Below are 23,981 nucleotides of genomic sequence, written 5' to 3' on the forward strand. Positions count from 1 at the left end.
AGGAACAGGTGATTTCTGTAGAATTACTACTCTTGCAGCACCTGCTTTCTCTGTGTGGGTTTATTAACAGCTGTCAAACTATGCAGCAGATTATAAATTTTAGCTTTTTTGTGCTCCATAAAACTCACTTCCTGTTTTTTTGTTTTGGGGGATTTTTTTTTTGTCAGGTGTAATATCGGCTCTTATATACAGTTTCAGTTTCTCACTAGGGGCAGGATGCTGTTAGACTAAACTATGAATCAAGTCACTTTTTCCCTGGGCATTTTTGCTGTCTTTTACAGGTATTTTAGTTATTGTTAAATTAAACTAACTAAAGGGGTCCTGAGAACAGGTATTAAATTAAAGTTGGAATGATCTTAAAGTTACATTTTCATCTAAGTTTTCTACCATACTGTGCAATATTTGACAAAGTCTGACTKGTGAAATATATGAACACAATTTCATTTCTAAGACCTCATTTTGAAGCCAGTGCAGCAGTCCCTCTAATTTGCCTCAGTTGCTAAGGGTACATTTTCCCAAGACTTGTTATTTGGAAGCTGGTAGCTGCTGTGTGGTGGGGTTTTTTTGTTGTTTTTTTTTTTTGGGGGGGGGGACAGGGGAGGAGAAATATGGGAGAGAAGGAAAAGGGATCTTCACTGATGTGACCAACTGCCAAGTTCTCTATGCCTCATTGGGATCCTGGGAACAGCGTTTGCACAAGGTGAAGAGATGCAAGAGCGCTGTCATATTCTGAGTGGAACAGATTTCTTCCATGTCCTTCCAAGAAGAAGGATGATGGGCACTGGGTGAGTTACTGATGGACAGTTCTTCCCTAATCATATTAGGTAAAGTGTGTAGCCTACTTAAGTCACATTCTCTGGTGTTTGGCACAATGATTTTTCATTGCTTCAGGGACCTGGGCATGATAGCTGAAGAAGAAATGCAGGGTTTGGTCAGATTCTGCATACACAAGAGGCTTGTCTGCTCCTTTCCCTTCGGCTCCCTTGCCCGCGCTTCCTTTTCCTGTGTCACCCACGCTACTCCAGCCGATATTCGCCTGCAGAAGAGCAGTGGACTTGAGTGAAGGCACTTACCACTCTGTAGAGAAGAGCATTTCACAGCATGGCAGGGACGCTGTTGTGTTCCCCCACTCCCTTTTTACCTCAGCTCAGAGGCTCCCTCAGCTCTCATAGGTGGTCCAAGCCATGCAAGGACTCTCCTGCCCTCCTAGCCATGGCAGCAGAGCTGAGCTCTCCCAGCCCAGGGGTCTCCCCTGCACCCTCAGGCACCACTGAAACACAATCCCTGGGATCAGGCAGCTGCTCTAGGGCTCAGAGATGGTCCCTGAGGGAAAGACGGCACCACAGAAGCCACCCAGTTTGCTCTATGTGCTCTGCCTACTCAACCAGGTTTGGCTGAACCCATGACAGTGTTCATGTCGTCTTCCTGTGAGATCTTCAAAAGTTCTTGGGCGACTGAGGAGCATTCAAACTTTCTTCCTCCTACACCTCATTAGGAAGTATATGTTATGAAACTTAATGATGTCCTTGTGGAGAGAGCTGTAGAGTAACCCATTTTCAGCATGTGGAGTCCTCTGCGAAAATTGACCTGATCCTGTAAAATATTGATTGCTGTCTGGCCTAAGCTGGGCCTGAGGGAGGCTGCTGTTTTTCATGAGGCGCTCAGCACCTCACAGGACTGTGCTTTTTAATTCCACCATGTGATTGTAAGTGAAAAGGATAAGTGGGTGGGACTGTCTTCTCCCTACATCTCTAACATCCTATGATTTTTACACTGGTATTTTTAGCTCCAGATTTGCCTTTGCTATAGTAATGCTCCTGAGCCGTTCATCTCCCTGTATAGCAGCTAATCAGAGCAGAAGTGTTTTTGGCATCTAATCCCTTCCCTGACCTTATAAAGGAAGAAAAAGTTCAGTCCTGAAAGCCAAAGAATAAAAAGCAGAATACAGCATTGACCAACAGCAAGGAAACTTTTATTTAATCACTTAACAGATCAAGCTAATTCATGTTAAAGAAGTTACTGTAAAAGATTCCTGTTCTGCTCAGGTTCTGGTACCAGACTCATCACCAGTTCATTGCTGAGAGGAGGAAAATAGTATGTAATTGCACACAGATACAAGAGACAGCACAGCATATTCATGGTAGGAAGTGAATATAGGAGGAGTCCAAAACACTGTCTTAAGAAAGGCTTTATCCACTTAGGTGGGAGAGGATGTAACAACAGGCATGTCTGTTTACACTCTTGACCTTTTCCATCCTTATTTATAGCATAAATTGTAATTATTATTTAAAGCCAATCCAGGATTAGACTTTTATGTGTTGCTAATGGTTTGCAAATAGTTTAAAGTCAACCAGTTTGAGGGTCTATTTTTTCCTTTTCTAACATGCGTATTCGTAGTCAGTGGGAGAGACTGGATTTTCATAAATTCTAATTTCAACATGGCTCTGTTCACTTGTACTTTAGCCACGTTACAAAACCTCAGCTGGTTTAAAACCAGGCATTAAAGGTAATCTCACATGGGTACAGATGATCACTAAACAAAAATAGAAGTTTATGCTGTAAGAGGTTTACCATAGCCATTTAAGTGCAGTATTTGTCTGAATTCTGGTCATGAGCAAGCCTCTGAACCTGAGAGGTATAAATCCAGAAAAGAAAAGAAACATTTGCCGTGTAATAATATGGGTGCCAATGAATCATTACCAGGTGATGGCCCTGTCCCAGAGATGCACCATTATTACAGCAAATTTATGAGAGAGTGCCCATCTGGGCAACTTAGTCTGCACGAATTCAAGAAACTTCTGGGTCTGCAAGGGCTGGATCCACAGGGAGATTTATACATTGAAAGAGTGTTTGATGTCTTTGATCTGAACCAGGTAAACCTTCTTTTCTCTATTTCTTTAATCTCATACTATGATTGTGTTTGCGAGTTGCAGCCTGCAGGCTCTTCTTTGCACTCTGCTCACCAAACTGCTGCTGGGGAGGGGTTTGCAATTACAGTGCACTGGAGGTAAAGATGTGGGGCTGGTCTTTGAGGGCTTTGAGTAGGACTCTTGCAAGTACTTTCCTTTAAAATATGTCAAGACACAATTGTGGAAATGAGATGCAATTTGCAGTTCACTGTTTATTCTTCTATCATTTGCTTATCTCCGTTGTACGTGGGTGTATCAAAATATTGGTATGCTCAAGTACAAAATAAATGTGTAAGTTTTCACAAGAGTGTTAGACAGAGAGGGAAATATGGTCTCCACTTAACTGATGAGGAAGCACAGCGCAGAGAAACAAATTTGCCCAAAGTACTTTACTGAATCTGTGGCACAGAGGAAGTGTAATTAGGATGCAGAGATAACACCCAGTGCCCAAATTACAAGACCAAAGAGACTACTGAATGAAGAGGTAAAGCAGCCTCTCTGGGCTACATTTCTAATTTAGTCTCCCTGCTCCCACAGTAGCTGCTTGTGATTGCAGTCAGCTGTCCCTGCTGTAGCTGGCTCCCAAACAGACAAGATATTTTCTGTATTTGTATAGAGAAGGCCGAAGCCATGGCCATCTGTGACCTGTGTGTAGCACCTTTCACTGGGTGACTTTAGACCATGGTGTTGTGGAGGGAGAGGGAAAAGATATCAGAGGATCTAAGGACTGATAGACCAGAAGGCAAGTGGGGTGTCTTCTAGATCTATTTTGGGGACTGCCTTAAAATTTTAGGTCCTGGAGCCAGGCAAGTTGAGCCCTCCTCTCACTGCAACACTGGGATGCCCCAGGATACTGCCTACCAGCACGTCCTCCACACACTTGTCAGGCCTGCAGATTCTGGGTTAATCTAAAAGTGAGAAGAGAGAAACGAAAGCAGGTTCAGAAAGAGCATTTGCTCACCTTTAGCCAGTGAGGCAGCAACCAGGTGCACTTAAATAAAATGGCCATTTTGTCAATAGTCACTTCTCTCTCTAGCATTTCCGAGCTGTGTTGCTGACTGTTTAATACCCCGCTCTGCAGACTGTCATCAGGCTCATAGATGAAGCTGTCGAGTTGGTGGATAGCAAAGCAACTTTTCCCATAAGAATGAATGTAAGAGAAGGCAGGTACATGTGGGGAGTTAAGAAATACATCCACTTTAAACACAAAGGGAAAGCGTGTATAGCATGGAGGACAGAAAGGCAGAAGGAGCTGTGGTGGGATTGCCAGCTGCAGGACACACTGACTTTTCAGAAGGGGCTGCCATCCTGACAGAGCTCAGCTGCTTCATCTGTGAGACCGAACTCCCCTCTGTTACTCTTGGAATATGAGGCACTCTTGCTGTCTCTTTCTGAACTGGTACCTTATCATTGCCTTCATCCCCATCCTCCTCAGATGAGCCAAGATCAATCAAGGGTGAAGGATGGAAAAATGGGGTAATGGTCAGGAATTTAGTGTCACAGAAAATTGCTTTTCTACCCATTGTACTGCTAATCATCATACTTTTCAGGAATACATCCTCAAGGGACAGCAGGGTATGGTTAAGCAGCCAATATGAGAGAAAGCATTTACTCCTACTGTTTTCTTCCATGTCTCCACTCAGTAAAGTTCAGGGCTCACAGATACCAGGCCAAAGAGGGATGGCCAGCTGGGTTACTGCAAGCTAAGGGGTTTGGGATGGCCATCCTTCCACCAGCAAGGGCTGGCTATGTCCCACACCAGCACCTCCCCATCCTCCAAGCAGGGACGGGGCCACTCACCTCCACTGCCAAGGTCTTTTGCAAACTATCAAACACTTGGCCATTGAGCAGAGACTGTGATCCTTGAACATCTCCTGGAGGGCCTTAACACAGCCCCTCTTCCAGTCCCTATATATACTCTTTTCTGGTGTTTCTTACCTAGGTCTGCTGAAAGTTTCAGCACTCTGTGTCTTTGTAACTTGGAGCTAAGCTGTGGTTACAGCAGGCAGATCCTGGAAACACTGAGCCTCCTGCAGCAGAATGGAAAATTCAGTTGTGGTCATAGGCAGAATTCAAGCAAAATCCTGATCTGCAGATTAGCTTCCAAGCCAAAAAAAAAAAAAAAAGAAAAAAAGAAAAGGCACCCAAGTTCAGAAATGTATGCTGATCACTAGACTCCAAGCATTTGCAAAGGTATGTCAGATATTGAGAGGATCAACCAAGCTAGGGAAAGACGTTAGGCAAACAGAACCAAACCTGGTACATTTGAGACCAGCATAGATTTTTACCCAAAATAAAAATTAATGTGTTAAAGTGTTAAAGAACACTTTAAGATGCAAGATTTGCAACCTGAATTCACGCCAGCTTTTTGTAGCGATTTACAGATTTGTTGTGTTTGAGTTTCTATTAAGTATAATGATTGCATTTCTTTTACCATACAGCCTGGATTATTTTGTTTCCTTTTCTGACATTGTTAATGGCACTCTGTTTTTATAAGTTTAATTACATTGTTTATCCTTCATTCCTGAGACTAACAACCCCAATTTTTTAAGGTATACTTTTAGAAAAAACAAACATCAATCAAACACTTTTCAATACGTTTCTGATGCCTTTTATATGGTTAAGCTGGGAATAAAGTGGCAACAGACTAGCCTCTCGGGGCAGGAGAAACAAACAGTGTATGTTACCAATGAGGTAAAATAAGGGGATCTCCTCTTTCCATACATTTACTTTTTGTCCTGTACCCTTTTTACAGCTTTTTCTTCTCCCTGGGGATTTTGGCAGAAATACAGGCTCTAGTCCTGAAAAGTGCTATTAATGAAGTACTTTTAGTTAAGTACATATGTGATGAGTGGTCAATGGAGAGCTGACTGGGAGTATCACAGTATGTGATCTTAAATAGTAGTTATGATTGTACAGATAAGGGGTCATTATCCCTCTGTGACATTATGCAGAACATGCAGGCACTCTACATTGCTAAATAGATAATAATCTTTCATTTGCAAGCCACAAAACTTAATGGAAGTATGTGGTTGCCTGTATAACCCACATGAATTCAGAAATAATTTGGTCATCTGGGCTTTTGCTTACATTCGGTTTCCCTCAGTATTATAGACTCCTCAGATTTGTAGGCCAAAGTTTGATTTCCTTTGCTTTTGTGCTCTTCTCTGGTTGTTACTTTCTAATAAAGGGGTCATTATCACAGTGAGTGGTGGAGTATATAAAACTTTTTGATAGAATTGTTTACCTTTTTCTTAATAGTACCTTTTATATGAAAATGCTGTAGAGCTAGATGGCTAGCAAACTTGAACCTTCTCCTGTCCTTCCCCCAGCTGACTGTTTTATAGACATATGATACGATTTTTTGCTTGTCTAACTTTTTGTGGGTAGACAATATCAGGGTTTAAGAGCGTGGGTTTTTTCCAGTTTAAAATTTTTATAACTTCTATTGCTGACACATATTTAAAAGCAAGGGGAATGGTTGACAGTTGATCTAAATCTAAAGAAACTAATTTTGGAAAACTTTAGTTATTTAATCAGACCCTCTACTCTCAGCATAAGATATTTTGTTCTCATGTAGGCTTCTGTTTTCTCATGAATAGGCATCGGCTCAGAAAGCTGTGTTAAAGTGTTAGGCCTCAGATTAATCTACAATATCAATTATAGCAGCTTAATGCTTCCTGAGTTAAGTCAAGGCCACTGATGCTTAGAGGCAGTCTATCATAGAGTAAGACGATAAGACATTCTTAAAAGGTACATGGGCTTTCTCCTCTATGTTTAAAAAATAGCCAGTTTAAAAACCTCTCACAGGCAAAGTGAGGAATCTTAACCTCACCGGAAGCCAATGGGACTTATGTAAAAAAAACAACAGTAGTGGATTGCATTTCACCTCCTTGTTAACCTTGTTGCTTCCAGTTGAGGTCTGTTACAGGCATCTTTCCCCTACCTTTAAAAAGGATTCAATGGATTTCCATTCAAAAAAACCCCAAACTGTCAGTAAGCTGGCAGTGGCAAAAAAGGATTGTGGTAGTGCGGCAGTTTTTTCCCCATTTGTGATTGACTGAAAGCCTCAGCAAAGCCTGATCACTCGGGTCATCCATACAAGCACCAACAGGAATTCAACTGCAAGCCAACCTTTAGCGTTGCCTGGACTTCTTCAGGTTGGAGATAATAAAGGAGCTCAGCTCCCCGCTGGTGGAAGTGGCTCTGTTCAGTGGGCATATGACAGGCAGGGGAACATCCCTACAGCACGACTCAGTGTCATGTAGAGATACTTAGGATCCCTCTGGTCTTGGCAGCAGCCAGACCAGGTTAGCTCAGAGCATTGCCCTAACCTACCAAGCTGTAAGGGCAGTGCCACCCTGGCTGCGGGGCTGTGGGGCCTCAGTCATCTTGCGTGTTTATATATGCTAAATCACTGCGCTGCATAGGTACTCAAAGCCCCTGGCTCAAAGGGGGGGCACCTGTTCAATGGATGAAAGCTATTTCCAGTCAGTACTCACTTCTCTTGGGGTTTGGTGATACTGCCTATGTCCTAATTCTCTTTTAGAAAAACTTTCTTCTCAGGAACGTACTTCATAAAAGCTAACTGTTGCTTGTGTGTGTGTTTGTGCAGACTGCCTCATATTCCAAAGGCAAGTCAAAGGCATGAAGTATGCAGCATGTTTTTAGTTTTTCCAAGTTTATTAAAAACAAAGGTGCTAAGTCAAAGCTTTTCATCCCTTCCTTGATCTCTGTGGAAAGCTTTGCTAAAAAGTAAATAAATAAGTAATTGTGCTATTGAGTTTGAAAGTTGCTCTTCATCATTATTAGCTCCACTGAAAAAGAAAAATGCTGAACATTCAGAACTGTAATTGCACAGTAAACTTTTCCTGAGTTATCACTAGGAGTGCAGGAGTTAGCATTTAAGCAACCGTTTTACTCATGACTCGTACATTAATACTAGCAAGCATTATTTATACAAGGGCAACGGCAATGTAATAAATGGTGGGTTTATCTTTTGTCACAGCTTTCCAAGGAAAATCTTCAAAAATAATGTTCTCATTAAAATACAAGTGCAACAGAGGTCATTTTTAAGAGAGTCCTTTTATTAGGTTGTTTTAGGGGAAAGTGATTTCAGTCTTCTCCCCTCTTAAGCTATTTGTAACACAACAGTGAGAAAGCTCCAACCAAATACAACAGTTCAGCAAATAAAAGCACACTGACCTCCTCCTGCTTTTTTATTCCTTCTGCATCTCAGTCCGTGCATTACTGTCATGCAGTCCTTGTTCATGCAGCATGCTGATGAATTTCAGAGATGAAAAAGTTATGTTTATCTAAAATATTTAAGTGCTTACCAAATATGATGATGTATATTTGCTTTTCTGTGCGAATATGTAATATGTATTTCTGGCAGATTTTTATATTATTCAAGACTGAGGTTACACCAGTGCTAAAGGAGAGAGCATTTCTAGAAGAAGAATGCCTGGTATACCAATAATACATTGGTAGTGTTAGTTGTTGTTAAATGTAACTAAGGAAAAACATCCTATAGCTAACACTGCTACTAATTCATACTTATTCTAAAAAGTCTTCTCACTTTAAATCAAAAACCTAGATCATGATACTATAACAGTTTATTTCTGTTTATTGTAACTAGAAAACATATACTGAAATCTTAAAAGTAACTAACTTTGGGGCTTTCTATTGATGAGATTTATTGTGACATTAAAAGTTATCTGGAAGACTTAGGTCATTTAATCAATGTATTGTCATCCACCTTCAATAGCTTGTAGTTAGGCTTGCCACTCCTAAATGTAATAATTGAATAATGCAAGGATTGATTGGTTGGGTTCTTGTGACCTGTGAAGAACAAAATTCACAGTTATTTAACATGTGAAACAATGTACTGGAAATGGGATGCTACCATTGTAGTTCTCTTATTGCTTATTTTGGCATTAATTGAAACTAGCCACAGGAATAAGTGTCTGTCACTTTGTAAGAAAATAATTGGATTTTAAAAGGTAGGATAAACTGTGAAAAGTAAAGAAGATTAATAGGATTTTGGTATGTAGCACTAGAGGAAAATTATGCAAGTCCAAGGGATTTTCTGCTAGGTCTTTGTAAAGCACTGGCTAGTCTCAGTAAAGAACAGTATTTTTTGCTACACTTCTTGAGTAGAGAGAGAAAGTTGGTAGATGCAGAAAAATGGACACTCCACAGCGAAGAGTTTAAGAAATCTTTAGATGAGGAACCACCTATTGATGTCAATCTTTGGTCATCTTTSTAGTTTGTGCTTTTTCATTTAGTATTTAAAGTAGCTCTGTGATAAACTAGAGTTGCAGACTAGACTATTAAAAAATAGATTTAAAAAAGAATCCATTTACAATCTTAGGAAGAAAGCTCAAACAGGCTGCTGGATGTAGAATAGATAATAAAGTAAGCAAAAATGGGTTACTTAAATAGAACTTAATTGTGTGGAGAAATGACTATGCAGTAATGTAATCTAAATCTCAAATTATGTCTCTTTTTTTCTTCTGAAGAATAAGAGTTTCCCTTCACTCCTTGTACTTTATACAATGCTGATAGGTGAAGTATTGGAAAGTAGATCACCATTCCCTTTTCTCCTCATCCCCCTTCCTCCCCCACTGTCCTTCTGTGTCTTTATAGTTTTGATTTTCAGGCAGACTTATCATCTGATTCTGTAGTCTGACTATAAATAGGTGTTACCCTTTCTTGTTATAGCAACATGAGAAGGATTAGCCATGTATCTTTTCAAGAGTATTGTAGTAGAAGGACATATTCATCATTTCACCATGAAATTCTCTATAAAATCAGTGATCATGCCTCATATTCCAAGAAAAGCATACAAATGCTCACAAAATGAATCAATATTGTTCATAGATGTTTTGATGATTAATGTAACTCTTCATTTGGCTTTCAGTTGTTTTCTCCCCTCCTCTTTTTCCCTCAATTGACAAGTTGCAAGAGACAGAGGAATATTATTTCCACTGATATGAGACCGTTAATTCTAAATCTGTGCTAAAGATTCTACTCAAGACATTATTTTGTTCAAGACCGGCATGGCCCATGGCTATCACTAAGCGACAGCAGCCTTCCATGTTCTTATGAATGCATAGTAAGCTCTTAAAGGAGTAAATAAAATGACTGCTAGTGAGCAATACTTCAAACACTACCTTGAACCTAAAAATTAAGGGTTTCCTCCTCTTGTGGGATGAGTTAGAATGGTTCAGGGTGTCTTTGCTGTCTCTCCTTCTCTAGAAACTCTTTTCGCTCTCCTGTTGGCACTTTCTTTCTCAGATCGTCTTGCTCTGACATGTGCTCAGGACTGGATTTAGCTGCTGTGATATGAACTGGCAGGCTGCCTGAGAAACTGCCAGAGCTGTCGGCCGCTCCTTTACACCTCTGGGGGCATTACCAGCGTTGGCAGTGATAGCACTGGGTGCAATAGGTAATATTTGGCCAAAGCAAGGAGAAGGAGAGAGGATGATAATTCTAGGAATATCTTCCCAGGGTTTTCCAAACAACTTTCCTTTTTTGTATGCTAAGTCTTCAAATAGTTGTGCAAAGGTAAGCTCAGTTGCATGCGTAATTTTGGGGATGTCTTCAGGCTGGAATGACTCTCTGGCCAAGTACACTTTTCCTAGCTTACTCTAGCCAGTGAGCTTAAGCAAAGCAGTGAGGTTGTAGCAGCAGCATATGCACTAGAAACCAGGCTATGGGGCCAAAAGCCGTGTACTGTGGTTGGCAAGACATGCTAGGTTTTATGCTATTCCTTCTGCACTTCTTCAGTTATTTGTGTTGCCCCAGGACACACAGACAGCACATGCTACCACCTTGCCCAGAGAAGTATCACTCTTGTCTTTTCTGGTTTTGAACCCCTTTTCACTCTCACAGTCACCCCTAATTGAGTCTGCACACCGGGAAGTATTCATAAAACATCTTTTCTTTTTTCTTTTCTTTTCTTTTTTCTTTTCTTTTCTTTTCTTTTCTTTTCTTTTTTCTTTTCTTTTCTTTTCTTTTCTTTTCTTTTCCTGAAAGTCGTAGTTATTGCGTTGCAGAGCCAGCAATAAAAGCCTGTGTGTCAAAAAATTAAACAGCTTCTAAACTGAGAGCTAGATGAAAATAAGAAAAAGATGTCTCTTAGCCAGAAATAACCCTTCTGTCAGAAGTCAGAAGTGCTTATTTCTTGAAACACTACTTGTTTTTTCTAATTGGCATGTATATGTACATGTTCTTTCCCCATTACTTTTGGACCCAATCCAACAAAAGCAACAAAAGCAACAAAACCAGACCATTTGCTTCTCCTTAATCTGGAGTAATGTTGCATAAAATTATCTCAAATATAAAGTAACCAGCCTGATTGCTGTAAATAAGGAAGATGATAGTAAATTATGGTTTGCTGTGTTTGAGGTGGCGTAGCTATATCATTTTTGGCAGTATGTTTAAGTGCCTTTTAAACGTACTGTACCTTTATAAAAATATTCCATGGAAGTAACAGAAAATAACTTTTGTTCTATGAATATTTTTAATCTGGTTCCATGGAACACTACTCTATTAATTTATAGAATGTTTTAAAGAAGGTCTTTGTTCTACTTCTTAACTACCTCCAGTTTTGTTTTTGTTTTTTTTAATCCAATTTTATGTATTCATTCCAAAAAGGCTATAGGAAACTATTACTTTGTAAGGACTTTCCCATAATGGTAGGTGCAATTTCACAGTCTTAATTTTGTTTTCCAATGGTATGGCACAGGGCTTACCACTGTGATAGTACTAACTTATGCTATAATAACATGTCATTACCAGCTAAAAGCCTATTTTAACCTTAACATAAAATTGTCACTCCCAGGGCACCCTGTGGCATGCCCCTGTCTCATGCAGGAGTCACTGCCTTAGGGTCTGTGCACAACGCGGGAGTGATGGGCAATTGCTGCCCTGGGCAGTGGGTCCAGCACACAGCTGAGCGACCAATATTATACCTCAAATTGAAGCAATGGCACTTTTTCAGCAATGTGGACAGGGTGGGGGGTTTCTTTGAAAATTTCATCTAAGTAAAAACAAATTAGCATGCACTCTGCAGCTTTCACTAAGCTTAAAAAATGCTTGGAGTACATGACTACAACTACTAGCTAATGCTGTAATTTTGTTTCATTATGTGAAGATTAACAATTGTACAATTAAGCATAATTACTTTGTACAATTATCATTGTACAATTAAGCATAATTACTTTTAAATATTATTTTTTGTTAAATTATGATATAGATAAAGGAGAAAGTAATTTTAGTTGGAAATAGCTAAGGAATCTGTTTCTTTCTTTACAGAAAATTTATGTATTTTTAAAAAGTGCAACTGTCGCCTTGAGAATGTTTTTTCTATTTATTGCCATACTCATTATTGGTAGAGTAATTAAAGGCCACACCTGGCTTACATTTTCTTCTGTTTTCCCTTTATCACTCAAGTGTTGCTTTAATATGTCCAGAAGTATGCAATTGTGAATAACACATCCTTTGGTGATAATAGAAAATGAACCAAACTTTGGAAATGATAAGAATTGCATAGAAATGCAACAGAAGTCGAACATCTAGTTTAACTAATTTAGTCACAAAGTTATGTAGTGACACTAAATTGATAATTGCTTTCCTGTGACAAGACATGATCTATCATCTTCCATTTTTTATGGAAATAAAAATGTCAGTGCCTGTTAAGTAAAGAAATGAGTGTACTAACTTTTTCCTTTCTTGAGGTTCTTTATCTGATAAGGTCTAGTGAAAAGGTAATACAGAGTAGTTGAGGGAATGATAGCAAATGTGCTTAACTTTTGGGAGGATTCTTGTACACATCCCTTGAGACATTGATTCATAAACACACAATGTAGGAACACCTGAGACAGTCATCCAAATAGACTATCTTTGCCACTAGAGGACGTGTATCTCTTTAAAGCACTTTTTCTATAGGCTTGTCCTGATTCATTCTTGGGTTCGTCAAGCAAGCAAAATTTGCTTGAATTTTCAGCAAGAAAAATTTTGCTGAGAAAATATAAGACTATGTGGTCATGGCTACGGTTTTTAGTTTTCTTTCTCTTGCCAACTGCTTTGTTTTAAAAGGAGAAAGGGGCTCCAAAAAGCACAGGCAAAGACTCATAATTAAAGGTTGAGAAAGATGAACTTCACCATGCAGGAGGTGATGGACTGGGTCCTTGAGAGATGTTTGCCTTCTCTACAGCCCTCCTGGGCACTGCTCTGTCATGCAGCAGGCTGAGCACAGCTCCCAGCCCAACATCTCATCTCCCTGCTTTTTCAGAAATCTTGAAAGAAAATGGTAAGTAATGGCAAGGTGGTGGTGGTGGAAAGGGAGCTGTTAATTTTTTAAAAAATAAAATTGTTTATTGTCTTAGCACTTAGGATTTCAACAGGTCTTATCAGGTGGCCTATGAACCTATCAGCTAGGGAGTATAGCTGGCTCTACATTTCCAATTCCTCTAACAYAAAACTCCTGATATTTTCTAAGTTCCCAATACTTGCAGGTCCTCTTCAYTGGGGTGAAGCAGAACCTCGCGTAACAGCCTGGTCAACGTAGCCTTGTCTCTTTATGTAACGGCGGGTATGCAACTTTCACGTAATCACTTAATAATTTGCTGCTCCTAATTTTCTGCTTCTTTCTTCATCCTTATCTAATAACCATTGTTTGCCAACAGTTCCCCCCCAGTATAAATGCCAGCTTTCTTCACCTAGGACACTGGTGTTTCTGGCCACAGACTGTGTGAGTTCTGGAGTTCTCTTTAAAGTCCACAACTCTAATATCAGATCCAAGGGATGTGTCAAAGTAAGAGAATCACACATAGCTCTGTATTTAAGAATGTGGACACAGCTTTTGTGGAATAGCTAAAAGTCTTCAGAAGTAAACAGAAAGCAAAGAAATGGGGGAAGATGAAATGGAGTGAAATGCATCCTCCGTTAGTTTGCCCAGGGCAGAGAAAGCAGTGCTGCATTCAAAGTGGGGGCTGGATAGAAAGAGAGAAGCACGTAAGATCAGCTATAAATTGCATACAGTTTTTCTGAGCTGCTGTAATCTGCTGTTTGACCTGAGCCAATATTATAACCTCTTCCTTCTGCTTTATTAGGCTTAAGTAGTATTTTAAAAGACTAGGGGCGGGGAGAGAAGGTGGCTTAATGTTCCAAGCGTTAGGTCTGAAATACCTAGACTGTCTGTATTTGCACACTTGTTAATCCTGATAAGGTTTGCTGAACTATTTATTCTCCTGGTGCCAGGTTGAGTTCTGTGAAGTTTAGAGAAGTTTCAGGAGCAAGTGTAAAACCAAGACGCTGCTTATTTTGCATAGATTCTTAATAAAAGTCCACAGCACTCCTAGTAAAACCATGAGTTCGCTACTCGTAGGGTTTTGTGGAGACAGAAATTGGCCCTTTCTGTACACATAGCTGTTGTGCTTTGCAGTAGACAGCTGGCTCCATCGTGGCTATCTCAGCGGTGCTGCGTTGACACTGTTAGGAAGCTGTGTTCAGGTCAGCGTTGCACAGCTACAGTGCAGCGCTCTGATCGTTCTGGCTGAGCCTTGACTTACTGAACTGTTTAAGGTCAGTTGTGCATTCACAGCTTTTCAGTCAATTATTTTTTTATCTGTATTCAAATAATTTGAAGTTGAAAAGAGTTTTCTAAGGACCCATGAAGATTAGCAACACTGTTCTAGGTACTGAAGGATAATGTTCTTCTTATGCTTCCAAGGCCTGAGTATTAATTATTGTTGCATGATGCTACAGCTCCTTCACCTGCTTTTCCTTCATGGGCCACAGATCTCTGTCCCGACTGTATAACAGTGAGCAGCCTCCAGCAATTGCACATAACCTGACACTCTGAAGCAATAATATCTCATAAAAGGATAAAATTAAATTGCCCTGTTCTCAGGAGATCCAACAACTAATGTGCAGCCCCTTTTTTACGTACTGCTTTGCCCTTGTCCAGCTGCATGGACATCTCAATGTATCTGACACAAAGCAGATGGCACTTGGAAAACTACTTCTTTCTAGGTAGGTTTTCTAACTAGTTACATTCAAACACGTAGAGATGCTTCAAATAATTCAGTTTTCAGAAGATAAATCCTCAGACCTCACCACCATTCTTTTCATTACATGGGCTGTACCATTCTGGTTAGCTCAACCTAGGCAGAAGTGAAAGGAGTCTTTTTACCCCATGTTGTTTAAAACCAATTTAGTTGCAATTTCTCCACTTGAATCTCTTCCTTTCAAAGCAGACTTTCACAGCTCCAGCTCAATTTTGCCGTAACCTATCAAATATCAGGAAGCTGAGCTCAGACTCGCAAGTCTTCAGCTGTAATATTTCTTTCTCCAGTCCTAGTGTCACTAAGCTTCTTTTGACTGATTGATTGAGAGATGAGCAGTGGGAAATGTCTCACAATTTCAGGAGCTTCTGCTAGCAGATGTGAGGGCTGATAACAGAGTGAGACCACTGACCATCTCTTTTGCCTGCATTGAAACCTGTTCTGAAATTAGTTTCATGCTTACCAGTCACAATGCGCTAAAAAGAAAAGGGACAAATTCTGCTCAGTGTAATCAGAGAGATGTTTACTGACTAGAAGAACTTGTTTAATAAATGTACACCTGACACAACTTTATGGCTGTAATTAGCTTAGCAAGTTCAAATGTATTGTTTCCAAAGCTTTTCACCCCAGTGTAAGGGTCTGTCTGGAGTCAGAGATCTGCATTGTTGCTGTGATATGGCTATGCCTGTGATTGATAGACTTCAACGCAAAAACCTGCAGAAGCACACACCCTCCATGAAAACTGGTTTGAGAGCAGGAGGTTTGCCTTGGTTGTTTCAGTGACCCAGATGTGTTTATCTGAATTCCCAAAGCTTGTTTTGTGGGTGTTGATTTAAGAAAAAAAGAATTTCTCTGTCAGTATTCATGAAAATAGCTAGTTTGAGAATGCCATGATAAAGAGTGCTTTAAGGGTGTGCTGGAGTATAGCTCTTTTCCTTTTCTTTTCCTTGGGCTTCCTTTCCTTCTGTAGCTACACAGTGTACAGTCTCACTCGTAATGTAGCAAGAGTTAAAGCAAAAGGTCTCTGGATAACAGCAGGCCTGTTCACTCTTCTTCCTAGATGTGTACGTGTTTCTACAACTGTGACTAGAGTAGCATTAGAAACGCCAAGCACAGCAGATGCTGAGCACTGTGCAGGCCCCAAAAGGGCAGAGATGGAAGGGCTTGTCTTTTCTTCATGAGCAAAAGGAGATGGGGCCAGAGAGGGAACCAGAGACAAGGCTACAACAGGGGGCCAAAGTCCATCCACGAGACAGGGCCAGAGCAGAGCCCCAGCAGATGTCCGAGGGGTCCATCCAGGAGACAAGTTAGCTACAGCACAGGCCTGAGGTCTATCTGGGAGACAGGCCAGGGACAGAACTGAGACAGGGTTACCTCGAACATAGCTCAGGCAAGGACTGAGGGCCTCGTCCTGAGCTTAAATGGCCTCCTGGGCCCATGGCAGGGTGTGGATGGAGGCCCCCGGTGAGGCTGATCGGGGCCGTTAAGGCCTATGAGTGTCCTCAAGGTCCTGGCAATTAGTTTTATATAATCAGCAAGTTCTCTCTCCAGTTTTGGAGTCTCCTTTTGTGTTTGTCTTGTTAATCAAACTCTCAGTTTCAAGGGACTTAAAACACACTATTGTCAGTAAAAACAAAACAAAAACAAGTTACAAATACACAGTATCAAAGGAAACAAACATGTATACAACTGTAATGCAAGTTGATATGTCCTCATGCTTCTAGTCCATCTGATCAAGCTATTAGAGACAAAAAAACCCACAAATCTTTTGATTAAATCAACTAAGCTAAGCTGTAAGTCCAGAGAGGTCAGAGAGGGCCAAAATTTTGTGTCTGGCCCTTGGGGACATGCAAAAGGAGTTTTGAGTATTTTTTGGTGGCTCTCAGGGCTGGTTCCTTGCATCATGAAACTTCCTTCTGACTGCAGGCACCAGGCACTGCTGTTTGCCAGCGAGGCTGCCAATCTCAGCAGACGCAGAAAAGCAACCAGCTCTGCCTCCCTAAACAGCAGCCCCTCAGGACTGTTTGAGGAGATTTTCCTCCTCTTTTTCATTATATCTTGAGAGAGTTTCTTGTAACCCTTTCCCAGTTGTACGGGTGGAGAAAGAGCACACTCATTTTCCTCTGGGACTTGTGTGGGATTCCACCATAATGTGCTGCAGCTGAGGAAGGGAGGGGCAAGCTCCACATAGGCACGAAAAATGAGCCTAAACACAAACAACATAAATCACGCAAATCTGTCCTGTGTCCTAAGCTGTCAAATAAACAAGTTTCACCACCATAAACTCCATTTAACAAAAAATGTTACAAACTAGCCTTTTGGAATAACTGTGTAAAACACTGCAAGTGAATTCTCTGTATCTTCCGTCACTGGCCATCAGTTCTGCTTATTACTTTTTATGGTAGCCCTTTGCTTGTGACTGACTGACTTCCTAAGGAGCAACAGATACTCTCCTTTGTCCGCTGTACAGTGTGAAGTTTTACAGAGTCTGGAGATACACAAGGACCTACCTACAGACTTGTCTTGTGAAGGGTTATAGAGCAGCAGATAGGTAAACCAACACTGCAGGATTTTCTTAATAACATCATAATGCAGTAACTGCTCAGTATCACAGAACCACAGGATGAGCATCATATGTTACTGTTATGAATGTTTTCATCATTTAATGCACTCTTCTGAGGCTCTTGGATGCTACCATAGCAAACAGTATTTTTCTTTACTTGAGAAATCTCTGGATATGTGTAACAAAATTACTACAGCCTTCTACATCAAATAAAAGTTTTCTTTTCTATCTATAATACATGCTTTTGGGTGGTGACAGGAAAAAAAAATCATTATTTCCTGTCAATTCTCTGTGCGACACTGGTTCCGTATTGCATAAAAATACTTAAAAGGCAGACAAGATTGTTTATTTCTAGTGCACCAACTGCTGAGGTTAACATGTGGTTGATGGTCTTTGCATGTCTGAAGACTGTGGTCGGGACTTTATTAGAAACTGCAGTTTTTCTCACATGTGTTTCAGRTGTGTTCTTTCTACCTTGGCCTGCCTCCCTTCCTGCTTGGGATTGGCCAAAAGATCTATCAAAGCAGCCTTCGATTCGCCCAGCAGGTTATGCTGATGGTACATTTTCCAAAGAGCAACAAAAGTGACCCCAAAACACAGCAAGAAAGCAAACATAATTCTATTCTCCAAAATCCAAGGTGAAACGTATGGGAGAAAGGAGAAAATGAGTCTGGTCACAAACATCCAATAAGCTTAAAATTAATTTCTGGTTTCAATAAACAGTATGAACTTCAATAAAGAAGCAGCAATGTCAGCTGGATCTGACCATGTTCTTAATAGATCTATAAAATGAGAGGATGGAAATATAACCTGGACTTTCCATTAAATATTTGATGTTTCTTGAAATTCAAGAAAATGGAAAATTCAAAAATTGAAATTCAAGCTGGTGTGCCAAAAGAAGCAAAGCTTTCAATATGGGGCTTGATCTTGTCAGAAAACTTTACAAAATTACTGCCAAATTTCATTTCATTCTGAAGAGTAGCTGAGGGGTATCTTTGTCTTTGCTGGATTTGCAGTTAGAGGAAACTCAATGATCACAGCAGAACCTGTGCAGAGAGTCTGTGAAGCAATGGTCATCCTACACATGTTCTGCATGTACGATTTCTGCATGCATATTGAATCCAGTGCATTTGAAACATCGGATTTACCTCTTATGTGACACTCTGCCAAACAGCATTGCACCGTAGGGCTTCTGCGTTCCAGTAAAGGACATGTCAAACCTAGCCAAACACCACTAAACAGAAATCAAAACAAACACTGCAAGTATGGCAATGAGTAGCACCACACCTTTACAGGCCTTATTTTCCTTTAGTCTAGTGGAGTCTGGACAATAGACTAAAATCTATTTGCAAAACCGCAAAAAGGCAAGATCTATGTGGGTGTATGACAATAAAAAACACGCTAAATCTACTAGATACTCATCCAATCTTCTCTTGTTAATCACAGGCCATCTGAAACTGGTGACAGTCTTTCCAAGGTTTTCCAAGGGACTGGATTCTGGCCAATATAAAGATCACAAGATTAAATTTACCAGCTGTGAATTCTTTTTATATGTGAATGAGAAACATTTGGAGCAAGTATTGTCCAAATTCAGCAACTGTTTCTTTCATCTTCAACACATTTTTAAAGAAACAGAGGAACTGCCATACTGGCTTAGACCATTCGACCATTAAGTCCTATCCTTGACAGGTTTTCATCAGATGCTTCAGGGAAAGAAGCAAAAAATATGGGATTAAATCAATCTGAAATGCTCTGTCCCTATGAATATCCTCCAGTCCTCAGTATTTAGAGACTGATTTATGACCTGAAGGTTTTATATCTCTTCCCAAATGTGTTAGTCAGAGAGACTTGATGTTGATATGGATAAACCACAGTATCTGGAGATCATTCCAAGTCGTTGGCTACCATGTAGAATATTTACTACATGATCTCTCAGATGAGTAACACCTGGAGCAGCTCTATTGCACTGGAAACCATTTGCATTTCTATGCAGTACCTACCCATATGAACGTAAGCAGCACTACTGTAGAAATTTCATTAGTACCAAACCAGGTATCCCAGAATTCCCTCTTTTGCATTCAGAAGTCTACCACAAAATTGTTTTTTCTTCTCCTCAAAACGATGTCAATATTGATTGCTTAGAAGAGATTCGCTCCCCTGGCTTTGAGGAGAGAACAAAACTGTCTGTGCTAACACTGTTTCTATAGTGCTTTCATTTGAGCTCATCCTTTTTAAACACCGCAGGAGATTTCTCTGTTAAGGTGCTTTATAAATCAGCTTGTTTTACAGGGAATTTGACGACCTGTTTCTAAGAAATTGACAGAATGAAAAGAAAGCCAATGTTGTTAAACACTTTTTTTTTCTATCTCTCTTAGGATGGATTTATAGACTTCTTGGAGTTCATAGCTGCAATAAATTTGGTTATACGAGGGAAAATTGACCAAAAATTGAAATGGTATTTTAAGCTGTATGATGCTGATGGAAACGGATGTATTGACAAAAAAGAACTATTAAGCATATTCACGGTAAGCAAGTTATGCATAGCAAGTGCATTTGATGTATCATATTGCCCCTGATGCAGTGGCTTGTCATCTGTTGTAAATGGAGTGTCTGCATTTTACCAAATGTTTTACAGCTGTAAAACCAAAATTGTTCTTGCTAGTGACATTCTTGCCATTATTTTCTTGCTTGTTGAAGTAAACGTATCTGAGCAGTATTTTACTTTAAACCATAGTTCTACAGTTATAATGCTTTATTGAAAGTGAAAAACTATAGGAACAGCAGAGAAATTATTTTGATAAACTATACTATAAAGCAGGAGGGAACTGAAGCAGCATAATGAATAAAACAGCTGGTCACAAGTGTTTGTGCCAGTGTGGTGTTGTTGAAAAATGGCTTCTCAAACTCAGCTTGTGAAAAAAAAATAAATAAATTAAATATTGGAATATTTTAATGACATTTATATTATAATATTTTCATTGTTATTGAAAGGCTGTTAGATTTGTTTACTATAAATCTCATTATCATGTTTTCAAAAATTAAATTGGGGAAACTTAACTTTATCATCAAATCATGCAGTGTCATTTTGATACAAATATTGTAGAAAATTTTGCAGAAAATGGGTCCATTCCAAACCTATAAAACCAAAGCAGTATAATTCTTTCTTGCAAAATGACTCCCCTATTTTTCAACTTGCTCCAGTGAAATAATATTTTGCGCTTCAGTAGTTGCTTTCATTGAAAAGATATTATAGGGTGCTCTGCAAATATGAATGACTTTTAATACAGCTCCCTAAATGTACAGAACTTGTTACAGATCAAGGTTTTGCTGCAGGGAGCGTAAAATCTAAATAAGGATTTCATGTCATAATAAACAAGGAAGGCACTTTTCCTCGATTGTGCATTACTGCTGGTATCTGGCTAATCACTGTTAGAGACTTTCAAGAGCTGCTGCCCAAATAAAAGGAACTGGAGCCAGATTAGCCATAGGGTCATACAAACAAAGCTGATGCATCTCTTTCTAAAGAACAGCTTTCTAAAGGCAGAAGGAGAAGCTGCATGGCCTAGATTTCTCCTCATTTGAGACTAACTAGATATCTGTCTAATGTAGATATTCTCCATCACATTTTACCCAAAGGCACTGAGGCAACTGTTTTTGTCTCAGGCTTTATCTGAAAAGAGAATTAGAATCCTTTTAATATAAAGATCTCTTTTTTAACTTATCTTGTTTTAAAACCAGTTCAAACCTCTGCGTGTTTTCTCCTCTTTTGGAATAACAGAGCCTTAACCTAAACCTGCCTAAGTCATTTGACTTAGGCTAGATCAAAATAGGTAGGCTCTAAATAAAAATAAACATATGGGCTTGCAGCCATTAAGGGTTCTGTTTATACTGAGCATCAGTAAACAAGGCCTTGTCTAAAAAGATATATCAAATCTGAAACATTAATTTAAACCAAAGAAGTACTGTTACAGCTTCATTTGTCCCTACGGCTATGCAAACTTTGGACTAGCAGATCATTATCAACCATCAAAACTCTTGGCAGATAACCACGCACCCTGTCAGTGCCTTTAATTACCAAGTTAATTTGTTTTATTATTTAAGGTGATGCTGTGATAGTCAGTGATTAAGAACTTCAGGAGTCACTGCTTTACTCGTAGCACGACAACAAAATTAACTGTGACAGAGGTACAGCTTTCTTCTGAAAGCTGCATTGGGGTTGCCCATATAGAATACCCAAAGTATCTGAAGTGTGCCTGAATAACACAAAAGTTTGTGTATCTATTTATGTAAAATTCTTGCTGCCTTTTGGAACTCTGTGTAAAGTAAAATAAAGACAGTGATGGTCTAGATTTCCACACTAGTGGAAATACACTTATCTTACACTATTCTTAAATACAATGAGTTCTATATAGTGACTAACATATGCAGATATTAGAATAAGTATAGTTTATAAATTTGCAAGAGTTTTTATCTTACACAACACAGTTCRTCTGAACATAAATCAGATGTAGAAAAACAAATTCTATAATATGTACATTATAGAGCATCTATGCATGTGTGTAAATTATGTAGAGGTATATACGCATTTTCCTAGTCACTTAGTAATTGTGATACTGATTCTGAGGTCAACTCAAGCCTAAACTTAATTCTGAGGCCAACCACATGCTTAAACTTAAACTCCTGCTTTAATGTTTGCTGCATCTGGACTGTTGGTTATACAGGCTCCTAATTCATTAACCAGAATGATCACTACAATGCAAAAATTGTGGTCTCAGTGAATGGGATAAAAAATTTTGCAAAGATATTAATTTGCCCCTTTATTCCAAGTGCTGGGTGTCTTTACCACAGAAAAGGTAGAGAGGAGACTTTTTAAAAAAATTTCTTTGGAGGATAAGTAAATTCTTCCAACTTCCAGGACTGCCAGTCTGACTTTATTTGTGATTACCAAGTTAAACATTTTTTTAATAGAAAAGTGACTTAGGCTTTCTCATCATGTGCTTTCAGCTGTGGGGAATAATACTATATTTAAATCACATAGACCATGGGGCACTCTCCAAAGACACAGAACTCTCCAGGGCAAGATAAAAATGCTGGTGTGGAATCTAAAGTGTGTTGCAGAACAGAGGCTCACATGGCTTCAGAAGACCTTCAGAGATATGTAAATTAGCTCTGTAATCTTCAGGCCGTGTTATGTTAATTAAATTTTGAATCCTCATTACTGAAGATTTACTTGAAATAGCTATTTATTTAGTGATTTTTAAAGGCCTGCTGAACTAAAGGTTTGCATCCCAATTACCACAGTCACCAGTGTAGTTTTCACTACTTGATGAAGAAAAGTCTGAAAGAACTTTCCGCGTTTCTGTTTTCAGGCTATCCAGGCTATTAATGGCCACACTGACATGTCTGCTAAAGAATTCACAAACATGGTATTTCAGAATATAGACATGAACAATGACGGCAAGAATTTAGGTTTTCTTGGCATTGGCAGTTTTTTCCCCCAGAAGAAAGTGTGGGATCAGGAGGGGAGTTGAATACACTATTGAAGAACTGACTGTTTTAGGTGAACTGAAGGCCTGAATCTGTTCTTCTTTACCCATATGTCAACAGAATTACTTCAGATTTTCAGTGAAGTATAAACCAACTGACACTGTTAATCTGGCATGGGAATTAGTGCAGTAGTGGCTAAGACATGGAGCTCTTGCACTGTTCATCCAAAATGCCAGTGCTCTTACTGCACAGCAAAATAAAGGTGTGATCAAGGGTTTTTTTTAGCATATCTGTGATGGCTTAATGTATCTAGATAGATAAGAAAAACAACTGGGATGCATGGCTGCACATGCTCTACCATGTTCTAAGGACTGGACAGCATATCTGATGGCCCTTGAAGTCTGATTGTTAACATGTGCTAGAACACATGGTGCTGTTGTTTCTCATGACAGCTAAATTAAGCTAATTGGACTTGCAATTGGAAACTAAAACTTTAATTCAGTGCTTTGGAATTGTTTCTAATAGAAAACATGTCACGTGAACATCTTCCCTCCTATTTGTAATCATGAAGATCCTCCTCCTACTTGCAATTATGTTATACATCAACTATGGCAACTGCTGACAAAGTAGGAATATTAGGAGAACACTGCAGAGCAAGACAAAGTCCCAGCTGGGGATCTGGGGTGCTTTTTTGTTCATTTTTGTGGTCTCATTCGGTACATTAAGGTTACTTTAAAAAAAAGCTGTTTACAATATATAATCATAATACAAATAGCGAACCTGTGATGCATGTGAATAACTTGTAGAGGGCTTTTCCCCACCTGTTTGGCCCATTTTTGGGGCGAATGCAAATTACAGGCTCCAAATAAATATTTACATTCTAAAATCTAAAACCAATTCTATGATTATTTCTACTTTGGCCTCTGCTTTGCCTATATATTTATTGCA

General features: G+C 39.5%; 1 protein-coding gene across 1 annotated transcript in view; it reads left to right on the top strand.

Annotated features, from left to right (window-relative positions):
- GUCA1C (guanylate cyclase activator 1C) overlaps positions 1 to 23,981 on the top strand; it is a 39,530-nt gene that overhangs the window by 13,522 nt on the left and 2,027 nt on the right. The window contains 2 exon segments of the mRNA XM_026058385.1: positions 19,922 to 20,071; positions 22,916 to 23,003. Coding sequence (XP_025914170.1) covers positions 19,922 to 20,071; positions 22,916 to 23,003 — 238 coding nt within the window.

This window comes from Apteryx rowi, unplaced genomic scaffold (genome assembly GCF_003343035.1).
Source record: "Apteryx rowi isolate R43461 unplaced genomic scaffold, aptRow1 scaffold_146, whole genome shotgun sequence".
Classification (NCBI taxonomy): domain Eukaryota; kingdom Metazoa; phylum Chordata; class Aves; order Apterygiformes; family Apterygidae; genus Apteryx; species Apteryx rowi.